General features: G+C 41.9%; 1 protein-coding gene across 1 annotated transcript in view; it reads left to right on the top strand.

The window, feature by feature from the left end:
* The window catches only part of ush2a (Usher syndrome 2A (autosomal recessive, mild)), a gene marked incomplete at both ends in the record, with an annotated part of 371,709 nt that overhangs the window by 273,996 nt on the left and 80,882 nt on the right, over nucleotides 1-16,831 (top strand). The window contains 2 exon segments of the mRNA XM_080730052.1: nucleotides 13,342-13,449; nucleotides 14,387-14,570. Coding sequence (XP_080586178.1) covers nucleotides 13,342-13,449; nucleotides 14,387-14,570 — 292 coding nt within the window.

Genomic DNA, 16,831 nt, shown 5'->3' with positions numbered 1-16,831 from the left:
CCATTTGTGGGTCGTGGACACATTTTTTATGGGTCCCTACATTTTGTTTTGAATTATTTAAAAAGAAAATATCCCCAAAAAGCAGTAATTTAACCTGTTTGGTGCCAATCCCGAGTTTCCCGAGTTTGTATAGGTACTCCCCCCTGTGCCAACCCTGAGTTTCCCGAGTTTGGGCAGTTTTTGAAAAAAACATTTTTTTTAAAATGTTTTTTGGACCTCAAAAAATGTATTAGGCATGATCGCGATCGCAATTTCACAATATTTACAGTATATGTGGAACCTAAATGTAATGCTTTCAATTCACCGTTTGTCAGCCTTCTGATTGGTTCCTGAGACTCCCTGACTGGCCAACCAGAAAAAACCATTCACTTTTTGCTATCGGGGGTGGAGTTTGTGCAGTGGAGAATGTTGCTTCAGGCTTTCAAGAACAGTCCGCACTGCGCGACACGGCATGCGTCTGGTACGGCCGCGATTTACGGCCGCGATTTCGCTCAATATAATGAATAAGCTTCAACAAACTAGTTCACATGGACCTTATCAATGTAACTAAGAGTTACGATTGGGTACATATATTTTAAATGGGCAGAATTACGAAAAGCCAGCCTATTATGTGAGGAGAACAGATTATAGTTCTCCTCTTCCTACCCAAGATGCAATGCGCTTTCTTTTTCTATTTCTATTCTCTCTCTGATCCAGAGGATTAAACTAATTAAAACATATATTTTCGGGGGAAAATTACTGTTTTGCTATGTAATTACTGTACCTTTTTCTTCCCTTTTTATTAATATCACGTAGATGTGGTTTTTTTGGTACTTTATATAGCTGTAATGAGGCTATGAAGGAAAAAAAAATCCCATCCACTTCCACTATAAAAGAATCTGCAATAGTGATTCTGTCCCACTGGGATTAAACAAATTAAAACATATATTTTCGGGGAAACCCCCTGTTTTGCAATGTAACTACTGTACCTTTGTCTTCCCTTTTTATTAATATCACCTAGATGTTTTTCCTTTGGTACTTTAAATTGCAATAATGAGGCTATGAAAAAAAACAAAAATCCCATTCACTGCCACTATAAAAACAATCTGCCCAGGGTTAATGTCCCACCATAGTAACAGGGCAGAATGGGGCGGGATTTGCAAAAGCCTGAATTCCAAGTGCTTGTCAGGGGGGGGGGGGTTTCCAGGTTCAATTATGATTATTTTGGGGGGTCACGGCCTGAAAGGTGTGGGAACCCTTGCTCTAAGGGTCGTTCAGTATATGCATCAGGGAGTGGCAGGCAGTGGTCAGTGTCAGTGTGGAGGCATCACAGCACACAGGAGTGACAATGAGGGATGTTAAAGTGTGTTGGGTTGACAGTGTACAGTAGTGTCACATTTCAGCGCTCTCTGTGCTCTGGAACTGACCCAGGATCTGCCTTCACCGGTAGCCAATAAACTGTCCCCATGAGGCCTGTGGTTGGCTTGTATGGTGTGTGTGTGTGTGTGTGTGTGTGTGTGTGTGTGTGTGTGTGTGTGTGTGTGTGTGTGTGTGTGTGTGTGTGTGTGTGTGTGTGTGTGTGTGTGTGTGTGTGTGTGTGTGTGTGTGTGTGTGTGTGTGTGTGTGTGTGTGCGTGCGTGCGCGCGTGCGTGCGTGCGCGCGTGCGTGCGTTTGTGTGCGAGCGACGCAAGCTTACCTGTGTGTGTGTGTGTGTGTGTGTGTGTGTGTGTGTGTGTGTGTGTGTGCGTGCGTGCGTGCGTGCGTTTGTGTGCGAGCGACGCAAGCTTACCTGTGTGTGTGTGTGTGTGTGTGTGTGTGATAGCAGCATTGTTCCTCCTCAAGAACTTTTCTAAATTGTCCAGCTGTGTGTATATCAAAAATAGGAAATGAAAAAATCCCCAAAAAGGTAGTAAATTACTGGACAAAGTACTGCATATTTTCAATTTTATATTGTCACACACATTGTCCTCCATTGATTTGAAATGTTGGATGTGCTACCTTTTTGGGATTTTTTAAATTCCTATTTTTGCGACCGTCAGGTCGCAGTTACTATCAAAAGATCGACCAGCTGTCCATCAGTCAGTCAGTCAGTCAGTCAGTCCGTCTGTCACACGTCACACGTCACACTTTTGCCCTGCTCATATCTCCGCAACTGTTGCCCCGATCCATGCCAAATTTTGCACACACACTCCTTGCCTGCCAAACCACAACCTCCACCATCAATTCTCACATGGCCCTCTTCTAGCGCCACCATTATTGCAAAATACATTTTTGGACACTGCTCCTACAATTTTTGCCCTAAAATCACACAAATCGGTACACAGTATGTCTACACTCATATCATCAACATGGATCTGTCCCATTTAGCGCCACCTTCAGGCAGATTTTTTAAAACACATTTTTGGACACTACTCCTACAGATTTTGCCCTAAAATCACGCAAATCGCTACACAGTATGTCTACACTCATGTCATCACCATGGATCTGTCCCATATAGCGCCAATAGACACAGACAGTACTGAGGATTTTACTGTGAGTTCTAACCTATCGTTAACCTGCTCACACATGATACTGCTCAGGCTTTTTTTTTTTTTTTTTTTTTAACCCTGCTGCTTTTGGTAGACATTATTAATACTTATTATTACTTAATACTTTAAATTATAAACTGATGGTTTTAAATTGCACAGCTGGTGAATCATCTATCTGACAGTCTGTAATAACAATGTCCTTGCTGCATAATCCAATTTCCAGACAGACAGTTTGAAAAAAACTCATGGCTGTGTCAGGCCGTGTGAATTATCTTTGGACCAAAGCATGTAAAATACTAATAATCTCATCTGACTGGAGAATTAGCACTATCTACTGCTAAGCTCAATGAATGAACTCCAATCTTTTTGCATATTGGCACCGCACCGTGCATAAAATAAGCACACAGGGACGTGCTGGCCATTGGGAAAAGCGGGACAACTCCTGAACAGCCAGTTCATTCCCGGCCGGTCCAGGCCGGCCATTAGGGAAAAAAAGCAAAGCAAAGCCCTGCTTCATCATACAAGGCTGTCGCACAAAAGTAGTGAAAACAGCTGATCTACAAGCACACAACGCCTCGCGGTGCGAGGCGTTGTGTGCTTGTAGATCAGCTGTTTTCACTCGTTTAAATACTTTTTAAAATGATAAATAAAAAACAAACGGTTTTGGACATACAAGGTTTCCATCCGACAACAACGAAATATAAGTCATGTAATTGGCCCACTGGCTTGTCACTTGTTATGATCTGAAATAGCAAATCTTTGAGTAGCAGCAGCGCTATAGAGAGATCTCTCTCTCTATAGCGCGCAAATGAGGGCCTCTCCAACTCTTTTTCCCGGGCTGAATCAGGGGCCCAGCATGTCCCTGTAAGCACATACAGTATATGTTTTTCGAAGTGTAGATTATATATTTGCATGCTATAAATCACAATGCAAATGACACCTCATATGGACGAAAAGTCATTGTGGTAACACAAACAGTACAGTATCAGGATGATTATTTTTCTGTTTAGTTTGTTCATGGCATGGCTCACACAATCAGACACGGAATGATTGTGTGTGCGCTTGTGCGTGTTCGTGTGTGTGTTTCCGTTCCCTCTCCCAGTTTCCTTTCCCTGTCCAGTGTTATTCTAATGAATTGCCACCAGATAAATCTAATCCATTATTAGCAGTGATTTCAAACCACCACTTACACCTACGCCTGGAGCATTAGAGAGGGAGAGAGAGAAGGAGGGAGGGTAGGAGAGAGAAGGATGGAGATGGAGGGAGGGAGAGAGAGAGAGAGAGAGAGAGAGGGAGAACTAAAAGAAAGGGCAACAGACAGAAATAACAGACAGAAAGAGAGACGGAGGTGTACACAGAAGGAGAGGGAGGAGAGAGAGAGGAAAGACAGAGTGAGAGAGGAGAAGATGGATGGATGGATCTAAGTGTTTTCACTGAAATATGAGCAGAAATAATTGCCTCACAACTCCCCACCCTTAATGTTTAATATGCCATTATTCATCTTCCCTGGCTTGCACTCCACTGTTACTGATCCCAGAACAGCTCCCAGTGTTCCCAGTCAGCCCACTGGTCCACTCAACCCCCCCTTCAGCTGTAGACCAATTGGACCTGGATGTTCACTTGCAATAATGTTTATGCAGTGGTGGAAATAGTACTTACTTTAAGTACTTTCTTAGTTTTTACTTAAGTAAAAGTATCAATACTGCAAATGTAGAAATACTCAAAAACTTTAAAAAGGTAAAAGTACAAAAGTATTGGCACCAAAATGTACTTCAAGTAGTAGTTCACCCCAAAATGATTTTTTTTTCCTATTGATTGCTCATGCCATGGAGACTTGAGTTCAATAATATTTTTTGTTTTTTGTCGCAATCATAAGGCAAAAAGAAAAAAGAATTGAGTCCCCATCTGGAATCAATGGGGTAAATTGACTATAATCACATTTTTGTCTTAGGAATGCGACAAATACAAAAAGATATTATTGAACTCAAGTCTTTATGGCATAATAATATATATATAAAATAGCGTTGTCTGAAGTGGTGGCGTGGAATGTGTTTTGTTCCCTAATACTTTCTGACTGTCGGACTGGTCACTTGGTCAATTTGAGAATTTGGTGTGAAATCGTTTGTTGTTTCCCTGAATCAAACAAAACCTAATTTGATTAGCTAAGCATAATGTTGAAAAATAGTTACATTTTATCAAAGAGTGGTTGTTGATTATTAAAATCAGATAATGTAATCCTGAATGTTTTTTATTGGCCTTAAATGTTGAATGAATGAATTTCAGTGAAGAAATACACCCGCACACTGCCACTTGCAGGTTCCAAGTAACAATTTATTAAAAGCAACGTTTCGGTCGTTAGACCTTCATCAAGCTGTGCGGGTGAATTTCTTCACTGAAATTCATTCATTCGACTACTTTGTGATTTACGCACCTGCTTGAGAGGAACTACTGGGTGTGCGACAGTCTTCTCTTAACAAGTATTGTGGCCTTAAATGTTAAACAATGCTGTTTCTGATTAAGAATAGTCTAAAAATGACTATCTTCAGGAGGCACCGCAAACAACCTCTGGTTAGCGATGATTACTGAACAGTGACATGTCATAGCAACAAATAAGCACTGCTAACATATTCCCATGGGAATCAATATTAAGTATTGCCATCATTAGGCCCACCATGAGTTATTGCCTGCAATTATATAGATTATGGCATTAATCATGTGTTTAATTGGTATTTTGTAGTTTCATTATTAATTCAGAACAGCGGGGAATGGAATATCTTTTATTTATTAATGGGTCCTCCCTCAACTCATGTTCTGATTGGCCCCACATGGCGGGAGGGGGCGGGGGATGGGGGAGGAATCATGGGAAGGAGGGAAGATAAAGAGGAGATAAAGAGAAGTGTGGTTTCATTACTCTTTTAATGTAATACAGTAGATTACAATTAATACAGTATAGTGTTAGAATCAACTGCATATATTGTAAGCATAAAGTGTGTTGATCATTCACACTGTAACTCTCACTGGTTTCATTCTCACCCTGCTCTGAAAATACTGTAACCAAAAGTATTGTCTTGTGTTTGCATCACTGGAGAGAGGAAATGGAGAAGAGGAAAGGATCGGAGTAGAGGGGGGAAAAGCAATAGATGAGAGGAGAGGAGTTTTGATTGATGGGTTCATTGATTGATTGACCATATATGGAGATGAAATCTCTGTGTGCGCGTGTATGTGTGCAAATCTGTCTGTCCCCCACATATCTGGAAAACGGCCTGACTGATCGACTTGAAACTCTGCATGCGGACTGATATGTCGAGTGGGAAGTCGCTCAGATCAGCCAATCTCCCAATATACAGTATAACATATACAGTATATTGGGAGATTGGCTGTTGCGGTTTTTGAGCAGTGCTAACCGCTCCTACATCTGGCTTTGTGTGTAGGAGCACAGAATGAGCACAGAACTCTATGTATGGAGATAACTAACATGCACATAACAACCCATACAAGGAGATATACACGTGTGTCTTGTTTGATACCATGCTCACTTCGCACTGGTGCAATTTTTATTATATAAAACCCATACATGGTCCATATACAGTATTGGAGTACCTTGCTGTCATCAATATTTTCATAGTATGATCTCATAGACTGGCCTGGGATCCATATTTGGGCATGCCTCACACAGAACTCCATATATGGGCATAGCAGGGACACAGACAGACAAATACAGAAATGTCCATTGTCCATATATGGTTATAAAAGGGACAAGACAGGTGCAATGGTACAACGCGTACTCTGACAACGGGTACAAAGTGTATTTCATAACTGGCTGGTGCATGCATTCCTAACTTGCATTTCTGAGTTATTCCGGTGCCCAGTATACTATATATAAATTCAAATTAAATTCATAACACTATTGTGCCAGGTTAACCATTTGCTTATTTTTTTTTGCCTAATTTTAAGAAACTAGAAGCTCGTCTAGTCGGCGACCTGGCCAACTCGGAACAATGTAAATAGGGAATGAATGCCCCGCCCTTTAATGCAAACCCCATTATACCTGTTTTCATAGGACCCGTTTTGACCATCTGTCTGCCTGTGTCCATTTATGCCCATATATGGAGATATCTGTATCTGTCTGTCTGTCTGTCGGCGTCCATTTTATGTCCATATATGGAGATCACTGCAGTTATAGTTCTGGGTCCATTTTATGCCCATATATGGAGTATCTGTCTGTGCCTCCAACTGTGTTGCAGACACAGTGCCGGTTCCCCCTTTAATGCAAACCTCATTATACCTGTTGTCATAGGACCCGTTTTGAACATCTGTTTGCCTGTGTCCATTTATGCCCATATATGGAGATATCTGTATCTGTCTGTCTGCGTCCATTTTATGCCCATATATGGAGATCTTTGACCATCTGTTTGCCTCTGTCCATTTATGTCCATATATGGAGATATCTGTATCTGTCTGTCTGCAATCCATTTTATGCCCATATATGGGGGCATTCATTTTATGCCCATATATGGAGAACGCGCGTGCCTGTGGGACGAACGCCCATATATGGAGAACGCGCGTGCCCGTGGGACGAACGGTTCTCGAGATACGCGGATTACATACATACATACACACTCACAGAGATTTTTTGTTGACTCATGTGGCGTACGTGATGTCAGAGCCTTTTATGAAGTGATGTCACAATGAGTCAGAGCTTTCGCCGATTTCCTCCGGAACAGCCTGATGTCAACAATCAACCCCGCATAAGGAGATTCCGAACGTTTCGCGCCGGTTCGGGAAAACCCGGCACTGCACTCCGTGCCGCGGCGGGGAACGCGCGTGCCGAATCTGAAGCCGGTGGGACGAACGGTTCTCGAGATACGCGGATTACAGACAGACACACAGACAGACAGACAGACACGCAGAGACTTCTCGCATTTATTGCGACCATAGGTCGCAGTTTAGTATCAAAACCTCCACCGGCCGTCCGTCGGTCGGTCGGTCGGTCGGTCGGTCGGTCACACGTCACACCTTTGCCCTGCTCATATCTCCGCATCAGTATGACATCACACCTTTGTGTACGTTGCTGTGGCAACAGTCTGTTGTTGCTGGTCTGTTAGTGTACGTTAGCAACCACCTTAGCAACCATGGTTTTACCCTAGCAACCAACTGTTTACCCTAGCAACCAACTGTTTACCATAGCAACCATGTTTTTTTACCCTAGCAACCAACTGAGAATTGCCCCTTTATATAGGGCTTGTTTGTGTATTGTATGACATCACGCCACATCATCAGCTGTGGACTCTGTGATGTCATCGTATCTCCATATATGGCCATCTCCGTATATGGAGATATAAGTCGTCCATGCCCAAGTATGGGCTGGTGAGGTCACACTTTGTGTGATGCGTAGGTTATCTCCATATATGGAGATTCAACATTCCAGGTGTAACTATGGCTGCCCGTATGACGTGAGAGGTGGAGGTTGTGATATTTGTGGAGATAAGCGACCAACGGTCGCTTATCTCCCGATTAGGGAGTCTTACTGGTAGATAGATGTTCAAAAGCTTTTAAAATATTTCTAGAGTGTGATGCAATGCACAAGCACATTGCACACTTTTGCACACTTTTTTTCTTTTTTTAAAGCAGTTTTTCAAAAGTAAGAGGCTCTGGTTATTTGGGGGTATTTGACATTTTAGGAAAGTTTAGGAAACTCTAAAAGCTCTAGAAGACACGGGATCTCTTCTTTTTGAGATGCAGACGCTTTGGCGATATTTAATTTAACTGAAATAAAAATCTCTTCCTAGGCGATGCCTCCTTTAATCTCTCTTTCTCTTCACTCTGCTTCATCCCTGATTCCACCATGCATACATATGTGTGTGTGTGTGTGTGTGTGTGTGTGTGTGTGTGTGTGTGTGTGTGTGTGTGTGTGTGTGTGTGCGTGTGCGTGTGCGTGTGCGTGCGTGTGTGTGTGTGTGTGTGATCTGATCCTGTCTCTACATTAGAGAGCCACAGACAGGAAGTCCAACTCTTAATTATTTAGGAGAGGTGTTATCAAAGCTCTCTCTCCATCGCTCTGTCTTTCTATCTTTGTTTCTCTCTCTCTCTCTCTCTCACTCTCGCTCTCCATCTCTCATTCTCTTTCTCTCTCTCTCTCTCCATCTCTGTCTTTCTTTCACTCTCTCCTTTCTCTATTTTCTCTTTCTCTTTCCCTCACTCTCATTCTCTTTCTCCTACAGCATTTATATCTAGGCACCACACACACACACACACACACACACACACACACACACACACACACACACACACACACACACACACACACACACACACACACACCTTCTTGGGTGACAGACTGTTGTCTGTCATGTTAGAATGGCCTTCACATCTGTCCCTGCATCCATCCATCCATCCATCTCTCTCCATTCATCCATCTTTCCCTTCATCCATACATTCCCTACACCTTCTCCCATTCATCCATCCATACATCTATCTCGCCCTTCATCCATCCATCCATCCATACCAGTGGGCCAGTTTTCTGGATTTAAAATGAAGCAAACACGGAACTAAAAGTTCCTATAATTGGCTGCTAGTTGTGCTGTTCTGGTACCAAAAGCAACATGTTCTCCATAGGATTCATTCATTTCATTCACATTCATTTCCCCCAAACCTTTACATTTGATTTTCTTACCTTAAAGGAGTAGTTCACCCCCAAAATTACGTTTTTTTCTATTGATTACTCATGCTATGGAGACTTGAGTTCAATAATATAGAGTTTTTGTTGCATTCCTAAGACAATAATTTGATAAAAAATAAATGTATCCCCATTGATTCCGGATGGGGACCCAAATGCATTTGGGTCCAGAATCAATGAGGGTAATCTGACTAAAATATTTTTTTTGTCATAGCAATGAATTATTGAACTCAAGTCTCCATGGTGAGAGTAATCAATAGAAAAAATAATAATAAACATTGTCATAAATACTTTATGGTTCCTGTCGCTAGCTTAAAGCCTCGTTTCAATCACATGATATGCGTTTTGTAAAAATATGGTCCAATTTATGTTATAACTGATATTAAAGCAGGGTATAATGTAGGAGGGGCTTGTGATCATAGGCTTTTGATGATTCTTCTTTGTGTGCTTTAATTTCAGCAAGTTCAAGACAATGTCCCATGTATCTCTGCGGTTGCACGTGACCGTTGGCAGCCAATAGCATTCCTTGGGTAGTAATGGGTACCATGATGGCGACACCCATACGAGGGCAAAAAAAGTCTTCATTTTTGCAGCATAGAAACCAATGGGTTCCCACCCTCCATATTTTTTACAGTCTATGATCCATACACACATACATACATTCCCTTCCATTTCATCTATTCTCTGATAAATGTTAAAACTAAGTTGTTAAAACTAACAAACGGACACGCAAGCAAGCATACGCGCGCGTGCACACACACACACATACACACACACACACACACACACACACACACACACACACACACACACACACACACACACACACACACACACACACACACACACACACACACACACACACACACAGTCCTCATGAATACAGGCACTCTCTCTCTCTCTCTCTCTCACTCACACAGAGGACTGTCAGACTAGGTATTTCTATAGCAGAACAACGCTGCCCCCTACAGGCTGAAATGAAAGAGTCAGATGTGGTGTGTGTGTGTGTGTGTGTGTGTGTGTGTGTGTGTGTGTGTGTGTGTGTGTGTGTGTGTGTGTGTGTGTGTGTGTGTGTGTGTGTGTGTGTGTGTGTGTGTGTGTGTGTGTGTGTGCGCGTGCGTGCTACGTTCACAAGTCTGTGTTCTTCTTTGTATATTAAAAGAGAGACAAAGTCTTGGTTGGTTCAGTAATTAAAAACAACATAATAAATAGTTAACTGACAGAGCAGTTATTTTGTTGATCTTGGCACTGCCCTCAGTATCATAGCATCATTTAATATAATATAGACTCATTTTAATATCATATAGCATCATTTATTATCATATAACACCATTTAATATTGTATACGATCATTTAATATCATATAACATCATTTAATAGCGTATAACATGATTTGATTTCATGTAGCATGCTGAAATGTCATTTATTATGTAGCATAATTTAAATCTATGGCATTCATCACTTTTGATTGATTTGTGCATGTCTAATATTTTAATTAACCACTTGAACCCCAGCATTCTTATTCTGCAGGGAACATTCACCAAAAATAGCAGATCTACAAGCTTGCAGTGCGCCACGTTGTGAGCTTGCAGACAAAGAGATGTGGTGTAGGTCGGAGGAAAAAAAAATGTATGCTTTAACTATTGAAAAATAGCAGATATACAAGCTCACAGCGCGGCACCGAGTGCCGCGCTGCGAGCTTGTAGATCTGCTATTTTTTGAAAAATCGTGAAAATTAGAATTTTGACCCGATTCTATAAGTATCTTTTGAATCCTTCTAAGGTTTTTTTTTAAATGTTTCTATGTCAGCGATCTGGCTCGCCATCGTCAAAGAAAAGGTCCTTTTCACTTAACTGGAGCTCAGACAGAGATGTGGTGTAGGTCGGAGGAAAAAAAACAACGTGCACAAGTACAATTCAACTCATGTCCGTTTAGCCAAGTATAGTGTTTAACCCATGAATGACCTGAGGCCCATTCTACAAATGCCTTCTAAATCAGTAGTTTTTTCGTGACAAGGACCCCCAAAATGACGTGTATTTGGCTGCGGACCCCCCTCTGAAAATGTTTTGTGCCAGGGACCCTCACCAGAAGAAAATATTTGTGTTAAAAATGTCTAAATTATAAAGGAGATTTCATACACTTAAAAAAATTAAATAATAAAAAGCAAATGCACAAGCTTGTATGTCTGCTATTTATGAGAAATCTTTGAGAATTACTGTATACCGGTATATATATATATATATATATATATATATGTATATATATTTTTTTCTTTCCGAGTTTTAATGGGTTAAATGGTGGTTGTCTTGTGATTCAGCCTCACTCAGCCTCACTGAACAGTTACAGCACAGATTGACCAGATGTCAGAAATAATAATTACTGCATTCCTGTTCATTGTGAATTCTCAAATGCTTCCATTCCTGGCGTGTTTGTTCATCTGCATTTAACTGTTAGGTTTGATGTCCGTTCAGTGTTGCAACAAATGACATCAGTTACCATGCTAGTACACACACACACACACACACACACACACACACACACACACACACACACACACACACACACACACACACACACAGAAACACACAGAAACACACGCCTATACGCACACTTGGTTGCATTGTTAAATAGTTCATCAGAGCCGTAAGTTTGATCCCCAGTGCTTTCGTATGCCTGGCAGATTTCCTTTATTTAACCCGAACACAAGGCAACGTTGTGAGAACATTTGCACACACGCGTGCGCACGCACGCACACACACACGCACACACACACACACACACACACACACACACACACACACACATGCACATTGATCTGAGCGTGTGTTAAGCATGGTGCCTGTGAGGCATGTTAAACATGTTAAGCGGGCTGAGCTGCACATAGTGACGTGACGGACCACAGCCCTGCGCTAGACATCACGCACTCAGTGAGCACGCTGCGCCGGGGTCAGCTAGACCATGGTGGAATCAATCTCTGTGAATCACAACATTATAAAACCAGCTCAAATTAATTAGGAAAGTCCATAACATTAAGATAAAAAGTTAAGAATAAAGAAAAGAATACGTCAAGTAATAGTGATCGTGTGATGATGATAATAATAATATAAAATAGTAATAATAATAAATCATGTTTGTTCCATTATTTAAATATTACATTTATTTTTTGGTGGTCTTTTTCATGTTTAAAGTTTATTTCCTTTTTTTTTGGTGTGTTATGTATTTGCATACATGCGGAATTAATTGTTTCGGGAAGTTTGGAGTGTTTTTGTGTTTGTACAATTGCACAAGGAATAGATTTTAAATGTGCTGCATTGTAGTGAATTATGACATACTAACGTGTTCAAATATTAAACATATGGTTTAATGTGTCACATTGTTACAGCTCGGTGAAATGATATCCAAAATGTAATGTCTTATGAAATGGTCTTCTATTCATCAATTCCTCTTCACACTCTGACGACATAAAGTCTCCTCACCATCGCCAGCTCTTCAACTCTGATCCCGGGAACGCTCCTTTGATGTTATTGTAATATCAAGTGCACTGTTCTCATTAATGTAACAGATTGCTGTTCTAGGACCAGCAGATAGATCCTACGCTGGGGTCCATAAATAAAAGATGTGTAGAGGGCTGTAGCCGTAACGCATACAGAGGTATGATAATTATCATAGATCAAAAGCTGATGACATTACAGCCATGAGACTCCTGTCCTGTCAGCTCCACGCCTCATTCTCATGTTGTTTCATTATTGAGTTATGGCATGCATAATTTAACACTCACACACACACACACACTCACACTCACACACGCTCACATGTGCGCATACAGTATAGATCCGTCCGGTGAGTGGATGAGAGGGGAGGAGGCAGAGAGAGAGAGAGAGACGGAGAGAGCGGGGGATGGAGAGAGAGAGAGAGAGGGAGAGAAATGAGAAGGATGGGACCGGGTGATATGAGCTGTCATTGTCTTTGATTTTCTTGGAACTGTGTTTGTACATGAGACATGTTTTTACTAACTTCTACTGAATAGAAAACACCTGATCCACTTTCACCTGTCAATAAATGTCTGTGTGAATATGCTGTATCTAATTGTGTGTGATTGTGCGTGCGCGTGTGTCTGTGTGCGTGTGCGTGCGCGCGCTTGTGTGTGTGTTTTACCAGGTCTGAAGCCTTACTCAGATTACAGCTTTGTGTTAGTGGCTTGCTCTGCTATCGGCTGTGGAACCAGTCAGCCTTCCACGGGACGAACATTGCAAGACGCTCCTGCTGGTACGTGCACGTACGCACACGCGCGCGCGCGAGCGCGCATTCACACATCCTTGTTCAAATGATTTCATCGTTTGTTTTCACCTCCTCTCCTCTTTTACTTTGCTCCTTTTTACTGTAGCTATAATTTCTGTTGTTTAACCCATTCAGAACGGGTACACATTTTGTGTATCATTATTTTATGCTTTAACTATTGAAAAATAGCAGATATACAAGCTCACAGCGCGGCACCGAGTGCCGCGCTGCGAGCTTGTAGATCTGCTATTTTTGAAAAATCGTGAAAATTAGAATTTTGACCCGATTCTATAAGTGATTCTAAAGACTTCATTGATCAGCCCAAAAATAGAAGTCTCTCCTCTTCTCCTCTCTCTGCTCCTCCTCTCCCATCTTCTGCACTTTCTCTCGTCCTGTCACCTCCTGTCCTCTAGGCCTGTCAGTCACCATTGTGACATAATCGCCTAATTGCAATTATTTCGCATAATCGTCATAATTGTTGAAACATTTTCCTACATTTAAAAAAAGACCTATAAGCTCACAACGCGTTGCGATGCATTGTGTCCAATGCATTTGAGTAGATTACTATTTCCACTATTTTATTTGAAATGATTAAATACATTAAGTACATTATCTATTTGCAATCATTATTATTTGTCTTATATCTGCCCTGTGCAATCTTTGTTTAAAAAGCCTAAAAGGCAAACAGAAATATATTTTTTGTTAAACATGTTCCGATGTCCAATGCCAAAAACAGAATTAGAATTGGTCAGGGGCGTCAATTGGGTATGGCAGGGGTAATTGGGTACGCGAGGCGTTGTGAGCATGTAGATCTGCTATTTTCACAATATAACCGTGATATACACGCCACTGGAATTGGTTAATTGCAATACATTTGTATCTCAACGAGTGGGCCAGTAACTTGTCCTGACGGTGACCCCTGCAGGAGTGTGGTCCAGCCCCAGACACCTGGTGGTCAACAGGTCAGCCGTGGAGCTGTACTGGGACCAGCCAGCCCAGCCTAACGGCCCGGTGTTCCAGTACAGGCTGATCAGAGACGGTCGCTCTGTGTTCACTGGACGACACGGACACTTCAACTACACCGACACCCACCTGGAGCCAGACCACAGGTGCAGTGACACACACACGCAGGCACATGCGCAGGGCAGGCACGCCTGGCCGCCTGCATGGATGTGCTATCTGAACACACAGTTTATATACAGTACATATAAGAATGAGTTGTCAATGCCCCTGGTGGATGAATTTGTTAATGCTCTATACCAGGGGTTCTCAAAACTTTTTAGGCTGTGACCCCCAAAATAAACATATTTGAACTGGGACCCCCACCCTGACAAGCACTTGGAATTGTATGTATTACATTTAATGTGACTCGGTTCCACAGATAAATATTGTGAAAATAGCAGATCACAACGCCTCGCAACGCAGATCTGCTATTTTCACAATGTTCGCCTCGAATATTCGACTATTCGAATACTTTGAGTCGAATAATTAGAATACTAAAAATCACTATTCGTGAATGCCCTAGTACATATAAAAGAACATGCCGTGTGCATGCATGCACATTTCCACATTCAATACGTCATCAAATCGTAATCATCGTGATAAATCTCTCTAGTTGAACCATTTTAGGTGTGTGTGTGTGTGTGTGTGTGTGTGTGTGTGTGTGTGTGTGTGTGTGTGTGTGTGTGTGTGTGTGTGTGTGTGTGTGTGTGTGTGTGTGTGTGTGTGTGTGTGTGTGTGTGTGCACGCATGTGTGTGCGTGTGTGCGCATGTGTGCCTGCTATCAGCCTCTCCATGGCCCTCACTGTGTGTGATTATTTGTGTCATTTAATGAGCAAATATTTAACATGCTGATGACAGATGCAAACATACCACACACACACACACACACACACACACACACACACACACACACACACACACACACACACACACACGCACATGCACACACACTTTAAAATCACACAGGGTATGTGGTGAGTGTTTTATTTGCAGACAGCAGTGAAGCATAGGTTTTATTTCCCTTCATTTGAATGTAATCTTTATTCATCTCTCCAACAAGACGGATCATTTGTGTTTTGTGTAGTGTGGTATTGTTGTGTTGTATTCAGTGGCGTCAGTTCAGCAAAAGCTACGGTATGGCAACATGACTGGTGTCTTGCAACGCGCGCCTTCGCGTGCGTTGCAAGACACCAGTCATGTTGCCATACCTTAGCAACAGGCACAATGAATTTATTTTAAGAAGTACATTTTTATTTTGTTCCCCTGTAGCCAAGGTATGGCGGCTCCAATACCTTGCCATCAGTGTTGTTTTTAACAGCAAATTTTGATTTAGTTATAGTCATAGTCTTTTGAATAGAATGTCATTTAGTTGTAGTCATAATTGAGTCACCTGAAAAGTTTTAGTTTTAGTCTAGTTTTAGTTGACTGAATATCATAAGATTTTAGGCGACTAAATCTACAGTTGATTTAGTTGACTAAAATGAATTTTGGCAGGCCTTGATGGGATTGTAATGACTGATTTTACATTGGTTGCATTGGTTGGCTGAAAATAGCCGATCTACAAGCTCACAACGTGTCGTGCTGCGACGCGCTGTGAGCTTGTAGATCTGCTATTTTCAGCACGCAACACCGGAGAGCAACCTAACATGACTCTCTTCTCCACTAGTCCCTCCCCAAAGTTTTAGTCTAGTTTTTATTTTGTTGACGAAATTGTCAATATATTTAGTCTTAGTTTTAGTCATCACAGCTTAGTTTTTATTTCGTTTTTATTTCGTTTTCGTCAGTGAAAAAACGCAGTCGACAAACATTTTACGTAATAGTTTTAGTCAACGAAATCAACACTGCTTGCCATACCCAATTCACGCCTCTGGGTGTATTCTGCTGTGTTGTGTTGAGCTCTACTATTTTCTCTTCCCCTCCTGAGCTTGTATCCTTGTCTCCTCTCCTTTCTTCTCCAGCTCTCCTCCTTCCTTCCCTTCTATCTCTTCTATTTACCCCCCCCCCCCTCCCCCTCCTCCCTCAGGACACCTCCTCTTTACCCCCAATACAATTCTCTGGATAACAACCTTCAATTGTAGTCATATGCACGTACGTGCTTGCTTGCTAGCGCGTGTGTGTGTGTGTGTGTGTGTGTGTGTGTGTGTGTGTGTGTGTGTGTGTGTGTGTGTGTGTGTGTGTGTGTGTGTGTGTGTGTGTGTGTGTGTGTGTGTGTGTGTGTGTGTGTGTGTGTGTGTGTGTGTGTGTGTGTGTGTGTGTGTGTGAGACGTTTAATTTTCCCTAATTCCAGATAGCCTGCCAGAAGGCATTCCCATCCTGACAGCTCTCCTCTCTCCCCTTTCTTCCATTCCACCTTTTCTATTCTCCCTCT

Source organism: Nannobrachium achirus, assembly GCF_963921795.1.
Source record: "Nannobrachium achirus genome assembly, chromosome: 7".
Classification (NCBI taxonomy): Eukaryota; Metazoa; Chordata; class Actinopteri; order Myctophiformes; family Myctophidae; genus Nannobrachium; species Nannobrachium achirus.
This window is presented reverse-complemented; position numbering and strand designations above follow the sequence as displayed.